General features: G+C 43.9%; 1 protein-coding gene across 1 annotated transcript in view; it reads left to right on the top strand.

The window, feature by feature from the left end:
* Positions 1 to 732: 732 nt before the first annotated feature.
* Gabpb2 (GA binding protein transcription factor subunit beta 2) overlaps positions 733 to 20,157 on the top strand; it is a gene marked incomplete in the record, with an annotated part of 38,165 nt that continues 18,740 nt past the window's right edge. Inside the window, 5 exon segments of the mRNA XM_008828254.3 lie at positions 733 to 1,413; positions 8,820 to 8,927; positions 11,837 to 12,004; positions 12,909 to 13,103; positions 17,997 to 18,147. Coding sequence (XP_008826476.1) covers positions 8,820 to 8,927; positions 11,837 to 12,004; positions 12,909 to 13,103; positions 17,997 to 18,147 — 622 coding nt within the window.

The following is a 20,157-nucleotide window of genomic DNA, read 5'->3' as shown; positions in this document are numbered from 1 at the left end:
TCAGAGATCCATCTGCCTCCTGAGTATCAAGATTACTTTCGTGAATGCCCAGCAAGACTTTTTTAAAAAATATCTTATTATTTTTATTTTTTATGTGTATGAGTGTTATGCCTTCATGTAGGTTAAGTGCACCCGTGTCGTTCAATGCCCACGGAGGACAAAAGAGGCTGTTGGAGTCCCTGGAACTGGAGTTACAGACAGTTGTAGCTGCCATGTGGGTGCTGGGAACTAAACCTGGGTCTCTGCAAGAACAAACCAGTGTTCTTAACCGCTGAGCCATCTCTCCGGCCCCCGAAAAACTTCTTAGACGGTTTTGCCTATATTGGCCTGGAACTCGATATATGTGCGGCTGCTCAAAAATTTGTAGCCATCTACCTGTCTCAGTCTCCCTAGTGCTGGTATTTCTGGTGTTGGACCACACCTAGCTTTGTTGAGATGTGAAGGGTTTCTTTCCTGGCTCCTGAAAGTCCTTTATTTGGTGAGTAGATAAATTAGTGAATGAAATGACCAAAAAGTTTTGCAAATTCCTGCTCCATCCTCTGCCAGGCTTCCTCAAAGGGAACATTGGCCCTGGTGGTTAGCTTGGGTCTTTTTTTTTTTTAATTACTTTTATGTGTATGAATGTATTGCCTGCATGCAAGTGCACCCCTGTTCTGCAACGGAGGTCAGAAGAGGTCGTCGAATACCCTGGAACTAGAGTTAAGGACGGTTCGTACCCGCCATGTGGGTGCTGGGAATCGAACCCAGGTTCTCTGCAAGAGCAGCCAGTGCTCTTAACCGCTGAGCCACTTATCCAGCGCTAGCTTGGGACTTCTACTCGGGCGGTAACTGGGGACGTGTCGGGTCAGGCACGGAGACCGAGCACTGCTCAGCCATGCATATCCCAAGGAAGCACTCGTCTGGCAGCCTAGGCTACCCTGCGAGGGACCAGTGACAAGCTGAGTGCAAGCTCCGGAACCGCGAAGTTTTCTCAACGGGCGCGCGTTCGCGCCAAAACGCTCATCCCGGTCCGCCCCGCCGGAACTATGCCTCACGTCGGACACGTCACCATGACCCTGCGCCCAAGTAGTCCAGGTCACGATGTCTCGGGTCCGCTCATCTCAAGCTCCAGACGTCCTCAGTAGAAAGCAGTACGCGGCCGGAGGTGCGTCGTCGCCCTGGCCGAGAGAACGCGGCTTTCGAGATCAGTTTCCCACAGATTCCTCGGCCGGAAGGCTCTGTAGCCGCGCCTGCACTTCCGGGTCCGCCATTTTACTCCCTTGATTTCTACAGGGGGGGGAGGTCCCCCAAATAGGCATAAGCGGAAAGTCCCCAAAGTGACGGTTGCTGACAGGGAGGTTTAACTAGAGACAGGAACAGGAGCAAACTGGCGGGCCCGGTGAAAGCGCAGCCGGCAGCGTCCCGGAGGCGGAGGTGAGGAGAGGAGGCGCGGGGCGTCGGGGAAGCTGCGGTGACATGTGTGGCCACCAGCCCACCCCGACCAGTGGGCCGCAGGCAGCCGGGGTGGGGAGAGGGCCGGAGGAAGGGGATGCTGTCGGGAGGAAGGGGAGGGGACTGGAGGAGGGGAAGGAGCGGGCGATTGGAAGACCTGGGGCTGTGGAGCTGGACCGCGGGCAGCCAGGGCCGCAGAGGGGACCACTAGGAGGCGTCGCAGGGCTCAGGTCGACTCCCCTTTTGGGAGAAGACCGCGGTGCTATGCAGAGCTGGAGAATGTGCTACCGAGGAGGAATGGGGACTCAAGGTCCCCGGCAGTAACGCCAAGTCAGGGAGCGCCTGATATAAACTGGAGCCTGACATCCAGTTCTTGCACAGTTGTTTGTACAGCTGGCCACCCAGTGGGGTCGTGTGCCGAGAGCAGGAGGGAGGGAGGGAGGGAGGGAGAATGAATGAATATGATCATTAGACCGTGTCTGTTTCCATTAGATTTCTTGTGTTCTAACAGATTTCCTTGAGCCGTCATTCCCTTCCTCTCCCTCCCTTAAAGGTTTTTCTCTAGTGTCTGTCTCAACAACTTGTGTAGAGTAACAATCTATGGCATACCTTCAGCAGTTTTTTACCATCTAGAACCATATTCACCTACCATTTAATATTCCTAGTCCGTTAGAGATGTTCTTAAGCATCTGTTTTCCAATTTAGAGGAATTAACTCTCTTCCTTCCACGATGTGGGCCCTTAGGATCAAACTCAGGTTGTTAGGCTTGGCATCTTTACCTGCTGAGCCATTGGGCCTCTAAAATGCTGTTATTTTAAAGGTAACATTTTAATTTAGATAGATGCTTCAGGGTAAATCAAGAGTAACTGAGGAACATAACCTTTAATTCCAGCGCTCAAGGCAGCTGGGAGAATCTCTGTGAATTCCAGGCCAGGGCTAAATAATGAGACTCTGTCTTTAAAAAAAAAAAAAAAAAGTAACAGGATATGGAAAGTTTGAAATAGGATGTTTCTGTGAAGCCCAGGGTGGCCTCAAATTTACTATCCTCCTATTCCAGCTTCCCAAAGTGCTGATTACAGGCAAATATGCCTGATGCCCAGCATGACTTCATTTTTGTTTTGATTACCTCCCACCCCCCTGCTTGTCTCTAAGCAATATTCTCTGAAGACAGCTTGGAATCTGGTGGTTTGATCTCGACTGTCATCTCTGGGATGGGATCTGTCTAGATTGGTCTGATCTGATCTCCATGTTAGGAGAATAAGTGACACATCAATGTCAAGGAGTTAGTGCCAATAAAACCCTTCATAGCCAGTTTAAAGCAACTCAAAGGGATAGAAAGAGTAGCTTTTAGGTCAAGCCTATCTGGAATCCATTCTTTTATTTATTTATTTATTTTTAATTATTTATTTTTGTCTTTTTGAGACAGGGTCTCCCTGTAGCCCCAGCTGTCCTGGAACTCACTTTGGCCCCTAACAGAGATCTGCCTGCCTCTGCTTCCCAAGTGCTGGGATCATAGGCATGCACCACCACGCCTGGTTTTTATTTATTATTTATTTATTTATTTATTTGTGTATGAGAGTGTATTGCCTGCATGTATGTAAGTGCACCTATGTCATGCAGTGCCCTCTGAGGTCAGAAAGAGGGCATTGGATCCCCTGGAACCGGAGTTACCAATGGTTGTTAGCCACCATGTAGGTGCTGGGGATTGAACCCTGGCCCTCTGCAAGAGCAACCAGTCATACCAGTCTAGTCATACCAGTTAGGAAGACATGAATGAGCACGGGCTTGGGAAAGGTTAGCACCCCTCACAGTTCTAGTTTAGAGCATCACCAGTTTGATAAGTGTTCTCCTAAGCATTGCATTTAACATTTTTTTTTCTTTTCTTTTTTTTTTTTTTTTTTTTTTTTTTGAGACAGGGTCTCCCTGTAGCCAGCTAGCATGGAATTCGCTATGTACCAGGCTGGCCTCCAATTCACAGAGCTCACCCACCACACCCGGCACATTTAACTTTTAAAGCAGCCAGCAACAATTAGCATCACTACACAGAAGAACTATACTTAAGTCCTTTATACTTTCACTTAGCTTCTACTTTTTAGGCAAAATTTAGAATCTTTAGCTTGGCAGATTCATACATCTACAGCACTGACAAAAATCAAAACATGGGCTGGAGAGATGGCTCAGCTCGAGAGTGCATACTGCTCTTCCAGAGGACCTGAGTTTGATTCTTAGCACCTAACAACAGTAGGCTTACAAATGCCAATAATTCCAACTTCAGAGATTCCAATACATCTGGCCTCCATGGGCACCCACTCTCACATGTACATGTTCACACAAAGACATATACACGTGCACATGATTAAAAATAAAATAGATCAGGACAGGAGAGATGACCCAGTGGTCAAGAACACTCACTGCTCTTCTATAAGAATTGCATTCAGTTTCTAGCACCCACTTTGGGCAGTTGTATCTCCAGCTCCAGGGGACCTGATGCCCTCTTCTCATCCCTGAGGGCACTTGCACCCAAGTGGCATAAGCATACACACACATAGACATAAATAAAAATAAAATCTTTAAAAATAAATAGCCAGTCATGGTGGTGCACACCTTTAATCCCAGCAGTCAGGAGGCAAAGGCAGGGGGATCTCTGTGAGTTCAAGGCCAGCCTGGTCTACTTAGCAAGTATCAGGCCTGCTGGGGCTACAGGGAGATCCTGTCTCAAAAAGACCACCAAATAATTATAAATAAATAAATAAAATAAATCTTGCCTGGATGTGGTGGCACACACCTTTAATCCCAGTACTAACTGACCACAAATAGACTCATGTGTGATGTCCAGGTGTGTCTCATATATACAAGAACAAAATGTGCTTATATTGCTAAGACAGATAAATAAAGACCAGAGTATCTTTTTTTTTTTTTTTTTAAAAAAAAAACACTTTTTTTTTTTTTTTTTTTTTTTTTTTCTTTTTGAGACAGAGTCTCACTATTTCCCTAGCTGGCTCAGAACTAACTAGAGCAAGCTGGCCTCAAACTCACAACGATCCATCTGCCTGTGCCTTCTGAGTGCTAGGATTAAAAGTGTGGGTCACCATGCCCAGCCTGTTAACAACTTGTTCAAAGAGACAAAAAGCCAGACGACTAGCAGCTCCTGTATGTAGTCCAAACTCTGTCCTCTGATATTCACATGAATACAAACATATATACACACTTTAAAGTAGGCATGCCAAGAATAGTAATTCAGCACACAATAAGAAAGAAATTAAAGAATGAAGTGGTCAGGGACTTGCTACTCAGTTATTTTGCAGGAACTCTAGGGAAAGATTAGGTTTTGCCCCATGCTGCTTTAGAAACTTTCATAAGTTTTCAAAAAAATACTGGAATCTTCCCTAGGGACCACCAAGATAGTACAGACTTAATATTTTCCATGGCTACACAAATGACAATAGAGATCTCAACATCCTTGCTTCTCTGTCACAAATGATTCCTCAGAACCACAATGAGCCACAAAAGACCCAACACAATTTACCCTTCTCTGTCATATGCAGATTCCCAGATCCTTCAGCCAAGTTCCAGATTTGCTCAAAGGAGCTTTCAAATTCACTAAGCCTATCAGACAGGTTACCACCTGATGATAACACAAATAGTTCAACAAATTGAAACAACTCAGAATTACAAAGGACAAAGCCAGTAACCAAATGGCATTTACCTAAATATTTCAAAAAGAACCAAACAGCTCAAAAGGGCCCAAGCTAAAAGAGAGGCAACACCCAGGGTACATTAAGCATGGTGAAACTTAACCAAGGTCAGACTTTTTCCAGGATCTAAAACAGAGTCCAAGTACTCTTTTCTCTGATTCACCAGATAGAGGGGAAAAAGCAGCTGATGCTGGCTGAAGTGGGGAGATAGAAAAGTGATCCCACCAGCTGCTTGGGACTGTTCATTCTTTTTTTGGGTGGGGGGGATTCTTTTTGAGACATGGTCTTCCTGTTGCCTCAGTTGGCCTGGAGCTCACTATGTAGACCAGGCTGGCCTCAAACTCTCAGAGCCTGCCTCTGCCTTCCAAGTGCCTGGATTGAAGGCATGCATCACCACACCTGGCCTGGGACTATTCATTCTTGTGTCTCTGTAAGGGAGGGAGGTGATGACAGAGTCTTTTCTCCTGGCCACAGCTTACCAAAATTATACCAAAAAAAAAATAGACATTAGGATTAGAGTCTGGGCCCTAACAGCCCTAACAAGCTAGGCTTGGCCCACCCATCCTCACATAGTTCAATTAGACAATTAATAGTGAAAAGCAGAAAAATATTTATTCACTGTGTCTATATTGGGAAGAGGTCTAGTGATACCCTAGTCTTTGTGGGTTCTCAAGTACATGAATTTTAGATTAATAGGAGGCAAGAGGTATATATATATATATATATATATATAAAACTAAGCAGCCGGGTCACAGTGTGGCTCCACCCACTATCACTGGCTCCTGTCTCTCCTGCAGGGTGGTCTGGAAAGATGTTAGAACTGTGTAAAATCTCCTTAGACAACCTTCTCTGGCTTATACCAGGGCTCAGACTTCTTCCAGTATGAGATTCCTGGGGAAATTCCGATTTCTTGGGGTCCATTGTCCCAGTAGTCTGATAGCTAAAGAGAGGGGATACAAATGTCTCTAAGAATATCTCCCATCCTGCCAGGATAGTTACACAGGGATTACAGGCATGAGGCAACAGGTCTGGCCACATCTAGCTTTTCAATAGCCATTACAGATGATGGTAGGTATTCTTTGATGCTATACTAAAACTCTGGAGTTCATGTTCATTGAGCATCTATTATGTAACATGAGTACCTACTTATACATAAGGATACTTCTAACATTTCCTGATGAATAGAGAGCCTTATTCTTAAAGCAACACCATGTATGTTTTAAATATTTTATTTATTTATTTTTTGTCTTTTTGAAGCAGGGTCTCCCTGTAGCCCCAGCTGTCCGGGAACTCACTACGTAGACCAGGCTGGCTTCGAACTCACAAAGATCCGCCTGCCTCTGTCTCCTAAGTCCTTGGATTAAAGGCGTGCGCCACCACGCCTGCATGTACATGAGTGCACCTGTGTTGTGCATTGCCTCGGAGGTCAGAAGAGGACTTCAGATTCCCCTGGAACTGGAGTTAAGGATGGTTTGTAGCCGCCGTGTGGGTGCTGGGAATCGAACCTGGGTCCTCTGCAAGAGCAGTCAGCGCTCTTAACCGCTGATCCATCTTTCCAGCCCCTTATTTTTATTTTATGTGTATGAGTGTTATGCCTGCGTGTAAGTGCACCCCTGTCATGCAATGCCGGAGGAGGACAGAAGAGGCTGTTGGATCCCCTTGGAATTGTAATGGACAGTTGTTAGCTGCCATGTGGGTGCTGGGATTTGAGCCCAGGTCTTCTGCAAGAACAGTCAGTGTTCTTAACTGCTGAGCCATCTCTCCAGCTGCCCCCCGCCTTTTTTTTTAAAGAGGGTCTTTACCATGGATTGTGGGGATAGAACTTGACCTTTCACAGTAAGCACTTTTATCCTCTGAGCCATCTCACTAGCCTGCCCAATGCCCTTTTATGGGTCTTATGGCAGGAATTAAATGGAGACTGAAGTAATCTTCATTGGAATTGGTCATTTTTGAACTCATAGAAGACTGAGTCAGTGAGGAGTCAACTCCCCTATGCATGGTGCCTTGGCTCAACCAGAGAAGTGATCACGCCTTACTTGTTCAGTTGGGAGTGGTCATGTGTGCTACATGACTAACTCATGATCCACCGTGGGCCCCACCCTTGCTGCCTACAGGGAGCTTAACTCTTGTTTCAAGGAAGATCATAATTTCCATCAAGCAACATTTCACAGGTAGGCTTCCTCCTTGCTCCCTGCCTAGAAATCAGGGTGCATATTTTGTTTTGTTTACCTTAAAATAATATTCTACCACTGGGTCTGGTGGTGAAAGCTTGTAATCCCAGCCACTGGACAAGTTGAGGCAGAAAGATCACAAGTTTAAAACCTGTCTGTGCTGTGGAGTAAATTCAGCACCCTGTCTGAAAATAAAATGGGAGGAAATTTGGAAAGCTGGATGTGGTGGTACAGGTCTGTAGTCCTAGCACTTGGGAGGTAAAATCAGGAAGATCAGAAGTTCAAGGTCATCCTCAGCTACACACACACACACACACACACACACACACACACACACGCACTACACACACACGGGGGGGGGACAGGAATAAAAAAAAATAGAAAAAGAGCATCAGGCATGGCAACAAGTATTCCTCCCTTGGGACATACATAGCAAGTTAAAGGCCAGTGTGGGTTACATGAGACCTGTCTCAAAAAAGTCTGAGCTGAGCGTGGTAGCATATGCCTTTAACTCCATCCCTGGAAGGCAGAGGTAGGATCCCAGAGATTGAGTCCAGTCTGGTCTACTTAGCAAGTTCCAGGCCAGCTGGGAGACCTTGTCTCCAAAAGAAAAAAAAAAAGTCTGAGGGAGGGCTGGAGGAAAAGCTCAGCCGTTAGGAGCACTGGCCGCTCTTACAGAGGACCTGTCCAGTTCCAGATTATCTGATGCCCTCTGCTGACCTCCTCCTACATGCACATGATGCACATATACACACTCTGGCACATACACATTTTAAAAAAAATGTCTTGTAAGAACATTGTGGGTACAGTGATACATGCCTGTAATCCCAGTATCTGGAAGATAGAGGCAGGAGGCTTTGACTGCCTGGTAAAACTATGTATTAAACAAAACAAGGGGCTGGAGAGATGGCTCAGTGGTTAAAGAACACTGGTTGTTCTTTCAGAAGACCCGCATTCGAATCCAAGCACCCACATGGCAGCTAACAACTGTCTGTAACTCGAGTTCCAGGGGATCTGACAGCCTCTTCTGTCCTCCGAGGGCATTGCATAACATGGGTGTACTTACCTACATGCAGGCAATACACGCATACACATGAAATAAAAATAATATAAACAAAACAAAAAGAAAGAAAACATTTTTTTTCCTTTGTCTTTTTGAGACAGGGTCTTCCTGTAGCCCCAGCTGTCCTGGAACTCACTATGTAGACCAGTCTGGCCTCAAACTCACAAAGATCCACCTGCCTCTGCCTCCCAAGTGCTGGGATTAAGGGCGTGCACCACCACACCCGGCTTTTTTTTCGTCTTTTTGAGACAGGGTCTTCCTGTAGCCCCAGCTGTCCTGGAACTCACTATGTAGACCAGACTGGCCTCAAACTCACAGAGATCCACCTGCCTCTGCCTCCCAAGTGCTAGGATTAAAGGCTTGTGCTACTATGCCAAGCAAGAAAACATTTTTTAGACCAGTACTTTCCTTGTGTTTGGAATTGTAGATTCCTGAAATCTTTTGTTCCTATGCATAAAGATGTCATTGGTGGACTTGGGGAAGAGGCTGCTAGAAGCTGCAAGAAAAGGCCAAGATGATGAAGTGAGGACACTGATGGCAAACGGGGCCCCATTCACTACAGACTGGGTAAGCGTAGCAGAAAGGCCTCAGTGACTTCTGAAGTGCCTTCATCCGTCCTTTACCTAAAGGCCGAATAGACATGGACTTTTCTTCATTTTCATTCTACACCATTCCCCTTAAAGGAGTTTTGTTTTGTGTGTCTTACCTGAGTATGTAGTCCCCCCACCTTTTTTTTTTTTTTGGTCTTTTTGAGACAGGGCCTTCCTGTAGCCCCATATAGCCTGCAATTCACTATGTAGACTGTGCTGGCCTCAATCTCACAGAGATCTTCCTGCTCCCAGAGCCTCTTGAGTGTTAGAATTAAAGGAGTGGGCTACCACGCCTGGCTCTTTTTTTTTTTTTCCTTCTTTTTTAGGCAGGATCTTACCATGTAGCCTTGGCTGGCCTGGAATTCTACACAGTGATCTTGAACTCAAGAGATCTGCTTGCCTCTGCCTCTGTAGTGCTAGAATTAAAGACGTGTGCCATTAGGTCCTGCGCATTCACAGATTTTGTAAGCACTGACAAAATTGTTTTGATGATCGAGTGATCTCTATTGTAGTATGTTTAATTCATAATTTCAGATGCCAACTCGTTCTTGGCACTTCACAAGAAAGGCAGAGAATGAAATCTATGAAAAGCAGAGACTAAAAACAGGTTTTAATAAAAAGCAAGAGAGTATACTATAAAGAAAGGAATAGGCCAGGTGTCGTGGTATACACCTGTAATCCCAGCACTTAGGAAGTACAGGATTAGGAGGTTTTTATCCTTGTTACATAGCCAGTTCCAGATTTACCTAGGCTACTACCTTGTCCAGCGATAGGTGGCAAGATTTACACAGAAGATGACACATGCTGGACGTGGTGGTATATGCCTTTAATCCCAGTACTTGGGAGGCAGAGGCAGACAGATCTCTGAATTCAAGGCCAGCCTGGTCTACATAGTGAGTTCCAGGACAGCTGGGGCTACAGGGAGACCCTGTCTCAAAAAGACCAAAGGAAAAAAAAAAAAAAGAAGAAGACGACACACAGATTTTCTTATTGCTATTGCTGCATCATTTCTGAAGTTTTGGTGTGTGTGTGTGCATGTCTCTGTTGTGGGTGCAATGTGCCTGAGAGGAGGATGTCATGTTCTGCTCCATCATTCTCAACCTTACTCTTTTTTTCTTTTTTTAAGATTATATTTACTATTTTTATTTTTTATGTGTATGCATGTATTGCCTGCATGTAGATGAGTGCACTCGTGTCGTGCAGTGCCCTCAGAGGACAGAGGAGGTGGTCAGATCTCCTAGAACTGGAGTTACAGACAGTTGTTTGCTGCCATGTGGGTGCTGGGATTCGAACCCAGCAAGAGCCCTTGCTCTTCTGCAAGAGCAACCAGTGTTCTTAACCACTGAGCCATCTCTCCAGTCCCATCCATCTTATTCTTTTAAGACAGGGTCTCTCACTGAACCTGAAGTTTGCCTCTTTTGGCTAGGCTGGCTGGCCATTGAGCTTCTAAGATTTGCCTCTTTCATCACCCCTGCCCCCAATGCTGGGGTTACAGGTACTTGCTGCCATGCCTGGCTTTTGTACATGGGTACTAATGATTCCATCAGGTCCTCATGCTTGCACATAATTTTTTTTTTTTTTTGTCTTTTTGAGACAGGGTCTCCCTGTAGCCCCAGCTGTCCTGGAACTCACTATGTAGACCAGGCTGGCCTTGAACCCACAAAGATCTGCCTGCCTCTGCCTCCCGAGTGCTGGGATTAAAGGCATGCACCACCACACCCAGCCTTATTATTTTTATTTTATATGGATTAGTGTATTGCCTGCATGTATGTTAGTATACCCGTGTCGTGCAGTGCCCAAGGAGGTCATAAGAGAGCATCAGATTCCTCTGGAATTGGAGTTGTGGATGGTTGTTAGCCACCATGTGGTAACTGGGAACTGAACCCAGATCCTCTGGAAGAGTAGCCAGTGCTTTTAGCCACTGAGCCATTTCTCCAGCCCCACTTTAAAAAAAAAAAAAAAAAAAAAATCTTTATTATTGCTGGTGGTGGTAGCACATGTCCTTAATCCCAGCACTTGGAGGCAGAGGCAGGCAGATCTCTGTGAATTCAAGACCATCTGGTCTACATAAGTTACAGGCCAGCCAGGGCTACAGGGAGATCCTGTCTCAAAAAGACAAAAACAGAAAACAAAACAAAACAAAAAAACTTTATTATTATTGTGTGAATATGTATAAGTTCAGGCCCATGCCATGGTGCACATGTAGAGATCAGAGGACAACTTTGCGGAGTTTTCTCCTTCCACCTCTTCCTGGGTTCTGGGAACTGAACCCAGATCACCAGGTTTGCATGGCAAGCACTTTTACCCTCCAAGCTCTTTCACCAGCCCCAGAATACTCTTTTTGATTTTTTTTCATTATCTTGTAAGTCATGCTTAAAATCACATCCTTTAGTGAATCTTTTTTTTAAATATTTTATTTTTATTTATTTTTATGTGTATGCATGTATTGCCTGCATGTACGTAAGTGTACCTGTGTTGTGCAGTGCCCGCTAAGGACAGAAGAGTCAATTGAATCCCCTGGAACTGGAGTTATAGACAGTTGTTAGCTGCCATGTGGGTGCTGGGATTTGAATCCAGGTCTTCTGTAAGAATAGTCAGTGTTCTTAAACACTGAGCCATCTCTCCAGCCCCCTCTTCGTGAATCTTATCAGATAAATCTACCTGACTTAAAGCCATACTATACTTCAAATTTATTTAATTTGTGGTCTCTTTGCCTATTAGTATATTAATTATTAAAATTTATCATTTCTTCAGTTCTGTCTGCCCAATCAGATTCTTTATCCAAGGATGAACACTGTAAGATTTCATTTCTTGTTCATGTGTGTGTGTTCAGCAGTGATATAGTTCTACACACAATAGAATTCAATGAGTATTATTTTCCTACAGCTTGGAACATCACCCCTCCACCTTGCAGCCCAGTATGGTCATTATTCCACAGCAGAAGTACTCCTTCGAGCAGGTGTTAGCAGAGATGCCCGGACCAAAGTGGACAGGACCCCTTTGCATATGGCTGCAGCTGATGGACATGCACACATTGTGGAACTGCTTGTTAGGGTAAAGCAAAACTAGTGGTGGGCTGTGTTGTAAAAAAGACACCCACCTCCTGTGTTCTTAAATTGTGGTTAGGAGAGTGGGCTGGAAAAGACTAGTGTAGGTGAGTATTGAGTTACATTTCTAAGTTATTTATTTATTCATGAGAAGTATCTTTTAAGAGTCATCATGGAGATGAGTTTGCTTTTTTTTTTTTTTTTTTTTTTTCGGTTTTTTGAGAGAGGGTCTCCCTGGAGCCACAGCTGACGTGGAACTTACTATGTAGACCAGGCTGGCCTTGAACTCACAGAGATCTGCTTGCCTCTGCCTCCTAAATGATGGGATTATAAGCATGCACCACCACACCCAGGCCAGAGGCTGGAAGTTAAGAGCACTGACTGCTCTTGCCGAGGACCGGGGTTCAATTCCTAGCACCCACATGGCAGCTAACAATTGTCTATTCCAGGGAATCAGACTTCTTCTGACCTCAGGCATTGCACAACACAAATGCATGTACACACATGCAGGCAGTACACTCACACACAAAATAAAAATAATAAAATATTTAAAATAAATAAAAAAAGCTAAACAGATTTTATTGATTTTTTTTCTTCATTCTTTTTTGTAGGTGTTCTCTGTACTTATGCCTTTTTTTTCAGGCACTTAGCTTTCTCTTAATAAATGCAAAATCTGTTCTAAAAACCCTCTCCCATCTGTTATGATTTTCCACTGATGTCCTTAGCAGACCCACTCATTGAAAGCATAAAGTGTCAGTGTTCAGAGGCTTGAGAAATATGTTTCCCTTTGATAGTTCTTAAACAAGATCTGAATTTAAGTATCTCTATGTAAATCCTCTGTTTGATGATGAGCTCTTACACCTGTGTTCCTGTAACCAACATCTGTTGAAAAAGTTGTTTTTCTATAACAGAATGGTGCAGATGTGAATGCCAAGGACATGCTAAAGATGACGGCTTTGCACTGGGCTACAGAGCATCACCACCGAGATGTTGTTGAGTTACTTATCAAATATGGAGCTGATGTCCATGCTTTTAGCAAGTTTGACAAGTCTGCCTTTGACATAGCACTGGAGAAAAACAATGCAGAGATTTTGGTCATCCTCCAGGTATGCTTTCTTTTATATTCCTCCAAAATATACTTCAACTCAGGTTCAAGAATTTCCCCCAACACATCAAAGTAGTACTTCCAGAATTACTTAATCATGGGATTCAGTGTCTTTAGTATCTTTAGTATCTGTCTTTTCTTTTTGAGGGGTAGGGGTTGAGATTGGTCTTAACTGGCCTAGGCTGATCTCAAACTCTTATGTAACTGAAATGACCTTAGATTCCTGATCCTCCTGCCTCTACCTCATGTATGCCTAACTTTTCTTAATTTTTTTTCCATACTGAAAGCCCAAGCTGGCCGCAAACTCTCAATTCTCTTGCCTTACCTTCCCTAGTGCTAAGCATGCATTACTGGGCCTGACCATTAGTGCTTTCTTTGCTTAAATATGTCATTAAACTTTTTCAATAAATTATTTGTTATTCTTATTTTATGTGTATGAGTGTTTTGCCTGCATGTATGTAAGTGCACTCATGTGTACAGTGCCCACAGAGGCAAGAGGAGGGTGTCAGATCCCCTTGAAACTGGAGTTATAGAGATTGTTAGCTGGCATGTGGGTGCCGAGAATCAAACCTGGGTCCTCTGCAAGAGCTTCCAGTGCTTTTAACCACTCTTCAACCCTGCTGTTAATTTTTTTTTTAATGGGAGCTGGAGCGTGTGCACACACATGGATGGATGGATGGATGGATGGATGGATGGATGGATGGATGGATGGATGGATGGATAGATGGATGGGTAGAGAGAGAGATAGATGGATAGATAGACAGAAAGAAAGTAAATTGTTAAAAGTTTTGGGGGCTTTTGGGGTGGTTTTTTTTGGGGGGGACAGGGTCTCACTATGTGCCTATGACTATTCTGGAACTCACTGTGTAAACCAAGCTGGCCTCAGAATCAGAGATTCACCTGTCTCTTCTTCCAGAGTCTTGGGATTAAAGGCAAGCACTGCCATGCCCAGCCAAACAAACTGTAATTTTTTTAAAAGGATATGGAGTCATGTGTTTATACTCTCAGAACTTGGGAAGCAGAGTCAGGTATATAGATAGCTCTGAAGCTCAATAGCCAACCAACCTAGCCGACTTGATGAGCTCAAGACCAGTGAGATTTTGTCTCAAAAAAAAAAAAAAACCCAACTAGGGGCTGGAGAGATGGTTCGGCGGTTAGGGTTCGATTCCCAGCACCCACATGGCAGGTATGAACCATCTTTAACTCCAGTTCCAGGGGAATCCGAAGCCCTCTTCTGACCTCCATGGTATTGCATGACACAGGTACACTCACATACATGCAGGAATTACACTAATATACATAAAATAATTTTTTTTGGTGTTTTTGAGACAGGGTCTCCCTGTAGCCTCAGCTGTCCTGGAACTCACTATGTAGACCAGACTGGCCTTGAACTCACAGAGATCCTCCTGCCTCTGCCTCCCGAGTGCTGGGATCAAAAGCGTTTGCGCCACCATGCCCAGCTGTCTTTTGTCTTTTTGAGACAGGGTTTCCCTGTAGCCTCAGCTGGCCTGGAACTCACTGTGTAGACCAGGCTGACCTTGATCTCATAGAAATCCACCTACCTCTGCCTCCCAAATGCTGGGATTAAAGGCATGTGCCACCCCGCCCAGCTGCATGCACACACCCACCCACATACACAAACATACACACACACACACAAATGTAGTCATACACACATAGTCACTGTTCAAGCATAGGCCTTTATAATCCCACCATATAGGAAGTGGAAGAGAAAGATCAGAAGCTCAAAGTCATGTTTGGCTACATAGCAAGTTCAAGGCCAACCTTTCTACACACACACACATCCTGTGGTAGGCACCTGTGAAGTATTTCGATATGTCTCCCTACATCCGCACAAAGGGAAACCGTGTTACTGAAGAACCAAGAACCTGTCCAGACCTAGGAAGCAGACATCCCTACCTCTCAACAAACCCACATACCCTTCACCTCTTCCCCACAAGGACATATCCTAAAGTTGTCAAAAATTAAATTTGGATGGGGGAAGGGGCTGGAGAGATGACTCAGTGTTTAAGAGCACTGGCTGTTCTTGTAAAGGACCTAGGTTTGGTTTACAGCTCTTACATGGCCATTGGTAACTCCACTTCCAAGGGATCCTATGCCTTCTTCTGACCTCCACCCGCGTTGCATGCAAGGGTGCACTTATCTCCAGGGAAAACACTCATACATTTAAAACAAAAATTAATACCCCCCCAGTTTTAAAAAATTTATTTGATAACCATGTGATTAGAAGAAGCATCATTTCATTACAGCATTGACATATTCAATAATTTCTGGAGCTTTTTTTTTTTTTTTTTTTTTTTTTGTTTTTAAAAACCCTGTAGCCCCAGCTGTCCTGGAACTCACTATGTAGACCAGGCTGGCCTTGAACTCACAGACATCCGCCTGCCTCTGCCTCCCGAGTGCTGGGATTAAAGGCGTGCGCCACCACACCCAGCAAGAGCCAATTTTTAAAAAATTAAATTCAGGGGCCAGTGAGATAGCTCAGTGCTTGCTGATCACTCAGACACTGGATCCAAGGGATCCATTGCCTTCTTCCACAAGCATTGCATGCAAAGGTGCACTTATCTCCAGGCAAAACACTCATACGTATAAAATAAAAATACCCCCCCAGTTTTTTTCTTACTAAATTCAGTGCTTGCTATGAAGCCTGAAACCTGAGTTTGATCCCTGGAACCTACATGGTAGAGTGAACTGACTTATGAAAGGTTTCCTCTGACCTTCATTTGTATACACACGCAGGCACACACACACACATGCACACACGCACGAATATTAAGTGTTTAAAAAGTTTTAGATTGAGCGGGCATGGTGGCACACACCTTTAATCCCAGCACTCGGGAGGCAGAGGCAGGCGGATGTCTGTGAGTTCAAGGCCAGCCTGGTCTACATAGTGAGTTCCAGGACAGCTGGGGCTACAGGGAGACCCTGTCTCAAAAAGACCAAAAAAAAAAAAAAAAAAATTTAGATTGGGCTTGTAAGGTGGCTTGGCTGGTAAAGGCACTTGCTGCCAAACCTAATCACCTGAGTTGATCCCTGGGATCCATGTGGTGGAAGGAGAGAACTGACTCCTGCAGATTGTGGCTTTGCCATCATTCACATGAATGCTCTGGCACATGCACATTTGTACACACACAATGACAAATAAAATTTTTAAAAATTCATTCATTTTTCAGCCGGGTGTGATGGCGCACCCCTTTAATCCCAGCACTCAAGAGGCTGCGGCTATCAGATTTTTGTAGATCGAGGCCAGCCCTGTCTACATTGCAAGTTCCAGGCCACCTGAGACTATAAGGAAGACATTGTCTCAAAAACAAACAAAATTCATTTTTCAAAAAATCATTCCAGGTTAGAAAAAGAACAAATCAAAGACATAGGATGTGGAAAAGCATGAAATGTTTAGAAAAGAACACTAGTTGTGTGCATAGAAATAAGCCTGGAGTTTGGGAATGGCAGGTGCTCCAGCTTGAGAGTTAGGCTAGGTCTGGATATAAGGGTGTTACATGGCTGGGGAAGTAGTTTTTGGGTAGACAGTATGAACCTAGTTGAAACTTTTTGAGTGGGGATTGAGAAGGGGTCTTGCTGTGTGGTTCTGGTTCACCTGGTCTTATGTAGCTCATGCTACCCTCTCACTAATGGTAATACTCTCTTACTCTCTGCCTCAGCCTTTGCTGTGCTGGAACTACAGGTGTGAGCCACTACAGGTCCTCAGAAACCTTTTTTTTTTTTTTTCGGTCTTTTTGAGACAGCGTCTCTGTAGCTCCAGCTGGCCTGGAACTCATGTAGACCAGATGGCCTCAAACTCACAGAGATCCACCTGCCTCTGCCTCTTGAGTGCTGGGATTAAAGACATGCGCCACCACACCTGGCCTTGGAAACCTTTAAATACAAGATTGGTGTGCTTGTTTAAAAACATTGTTTGGAATATAGTACACACATTGGATGGAGAAGACAATGCTAAGTAACCATGTGATAAGTTTCATTAGGCTAAGCAAGGCATGACAGTAAGCACTTCCACTAAGGAAGTAATGGTGGAGGGCAGAAGAAGTTGCAGATTGAAGAAAGAATTGGACAGTATCCAGAGAGTGAATATTCTGTTTCAATTGAAGTTCTCAGTCAAGGAGATAATTACAGATGAAAAATAGCTGCTCTTGCAACTTTCAGTTTTTTGTTTGTTTTTTGTGACAGATGGTTTTCCAAAGACTAGTTATTATCTTCAACTGTCAGTTGTTCAGAGTCTTTTCATAACTGGACTTTTTTTTTAGTAGTTATCATGTTTGTAGAAAACTTTTGAAAGTACAAATAAAAGATAAACATCTTTTCACTGAATTGAGCAAATATCCTTGGAAGCAGAAGTGTAGCATCTGGAACTAGACTTCAGAATCTGGTGCACATGTGTTTGCTTGCTATATGTTCTCCTGGGAATTTCTTCAGTGGCAGAATGGAACAAATCATTGGCTCAAACTCTAGAGAATATTTTTTTTTCTATAGGGATCTGCTGCTAGCACCTTGTAGATAATTGGTCATAGACTAGTAGTGCTATAAATTACTTTTCAGACTATCCAAAACCAATTACTTCATTTTTTTTCAAGTTAAATGTAGAGAGGTTAAGGGAAGTATGTAGAAGGTTTTGCTAATAATATACCTTTGCTTTTCTCAAGTAGAAACAAGCTGGGAAAGCAGCCTAACATTTCTATTGCTTCAGTTTGAAAAAAGCAGTAGTCTTAATGAGAACCTGAGCCCCCTGGGACATTTTGTGCTAGAACTAGATCTGCTTGATAGACCATTGCTAGGGGTGGGGCTTACGCCGTTCAGTAACTCTAAGAATAAAGCTGGTAAATGTTCTAACATCAAAATACCCTGCTTTGTTTGGTAGGAAGCAATGCAGAATCAAGTGAGTGCTAACCCCGAGAGAGCCAGCCCTGTGACTAACCCTGTGACTGTGGCTGCTCCGTTCATCTTCACCTCTGGAGAGGTTGTTAACCTCACTAGCCTTGTTTCTTCAGCCAACACCAAAGCAACCTCAGGTAATGTTCTGATAATGAGGTATCTGTTTTAGATGCAAAAATGAGAAGAGCTCCCAACTTTCCTAGACATGAATAGATACTCTGTCTGATACCCAACCTTCTAAAAATAAAGCTCTGGAGCAGAATACTTGACTGGCATGTATAAAGCCCTGAGTTAAATCTCCACAAAAATAGTGCCAGGCATGGTGGTGCACGCCTTTAGTCCCAGCACTCCACTGGGAAGCAGAGGCAGGCGGATCTCTGTGAGTTCGAGGCCAGCCTGGTCTATAGAGTGAGTTTCAGGCCAGCTGGGGCTACAGGGAGACCCTGTCTCAAAAAAAAAAAAAAAAAAAAAAAAAGAGTGAAAAATAAAAAACATTTCCCAAACACTTTTTTTGTTGCAGTGCTAGAAATTGAACCTAGGTACTCTCAGTTGCTAGAACTATATTCCCAGCCCTTTGTTTGATTTGAGATAGGGTCTTGCTGTAGTTCAGGCAGGCCTTGAACTCAATATGTAACTCAGACTGGCTTGAACTTATAGCAGTTGTCCTGCCTTAGCTTTCCAAACATTAGGATTACAGGTGTTGAGCCACCACAGCCAGCTTGACAATAACTGGTAAAGCCAAGGTACCCTTTTTTCTTTCCTTCCTTTTTTATTTTTTATTTATTTATTTTTTTGTTGTTGTTGTTTTGAGACAGGATCTCCCTGTAGCCACAGTTGTTGACCAGGCTGGCCTCAACTTCATAGAGATCCACCTGCCTCTGCCTCCCAAGTGCTGGGATTAAAAGACTGTGCCACCACTCCACTCCTGGCTTTCTTTCTTTTTTTTTTTTTTTTTTTTTTTTTTTTTGATCTTTTTTGATACAAAAAGCTCCAGCTGGCCTGGAACTCACAGAGATCCACCTGCCCCTGCCTCCCAAGTGCTAGGATTACAGGTGTCCACGTCCAGCTCTTTTAAAAAAAAAAAACAAACAAAAAACAAAAACGTATTTTCCAGCCAGGCGTGGTGGCACATGCCTTTAATCCCAGCACTTGGGAGGCAGAGGCAAGCAGATCTTTGTGAGTTCAAGGCCAGCCTGGTCTACATAGTGAGTTCAGGTCAGCTGGGACTACAGGGATACCCTGTCTCAAAAAGACAAAAAAAAAAAAAACCAAAAAACTTATTTTCCAAATTTCATACATCTTGATCATATTCAGACCCTGTCCTCTATCTAAACGCCTTGTAGCCTCCCCCTGCCAGTTTTCATGCATTGTATCATGTATGTTAAGGCCTAGCAAGTCAAGTTTGTGTTCCCAAATATATCTCGGTGTTACTCCATTTACTGGAGCCTGTCAGCCTATCTAGTGTCACTTCCTTACAGAAAAATCAACCCTCCCTCTACCATCTAGTCATCAGTTGCCAATAATTCTCAGCTAAGGTCAGAGCTTCTTTCCCATTTTCCCCTTTCTATGCTGGGTTTTTCTCTAGTTTGAACTTGGTGAGTCTTGTACATGCTGTCACCATTGCTATAAGTTCATATGAGTAATTCACCAGCTGTCTGGAAAACTGTTTTCTTTTGGTCTTCCACCAACCCTATCTCTTACAGTCTTTCCTGGGTGGACCTTTTCTTTCTGGGATAAGGAAGATCATGGGGAAGATGAAATTATAAATGAGCACTATATTAAAAATAAGATATTCTAAAGATTTATCTATTAAAGGTTATGCCTTGCCAGACATAGTGATACATACCTATAATCCTAGCACTCAAGAGATAGAGGCAGGAGAATCAGAAATTCAAGGCCAGCCTCAGCTACATTAAACCTTGACTTAAGAAACAATGGTTGTTGGGTGAGACGGCACATGCCTTTAATCCCAGCACTCGGGAGGCAGAGGCAGGCGGATCTCTGAATTCAAGGCCAGTCTGGTCTACATAGTGAGTTCTAGGCTAGCTGGGGCTACTTGAAGGAGCTTGCTTCCTAAATTACATAAATTTTCAGTTCTTGTTTTTTTTTTTTTTTTCTGGTTGTGACTTTCACAATGACTAGGGCTG

Source organism: Nannospalax galili, unplaced genomic scaffold (genome assembly GCF_000622305.1).
Source record: "Nannospalax galili isolate Female #2095 unplaced genomic scaffold, S.galili_v1.0 scaffold752, whole genome shotgun sequence".
NCBI classification, from domain to species: domain Eukaryota; kingdom Metazoa; phylum Chordata; class Mammalia; order Rodentia; family Spalacidae; genus Nannospalax; species Nannospalax galili.
This window is presented reverse-complemented; position numbering and strand designations above follow the sequence as displayed.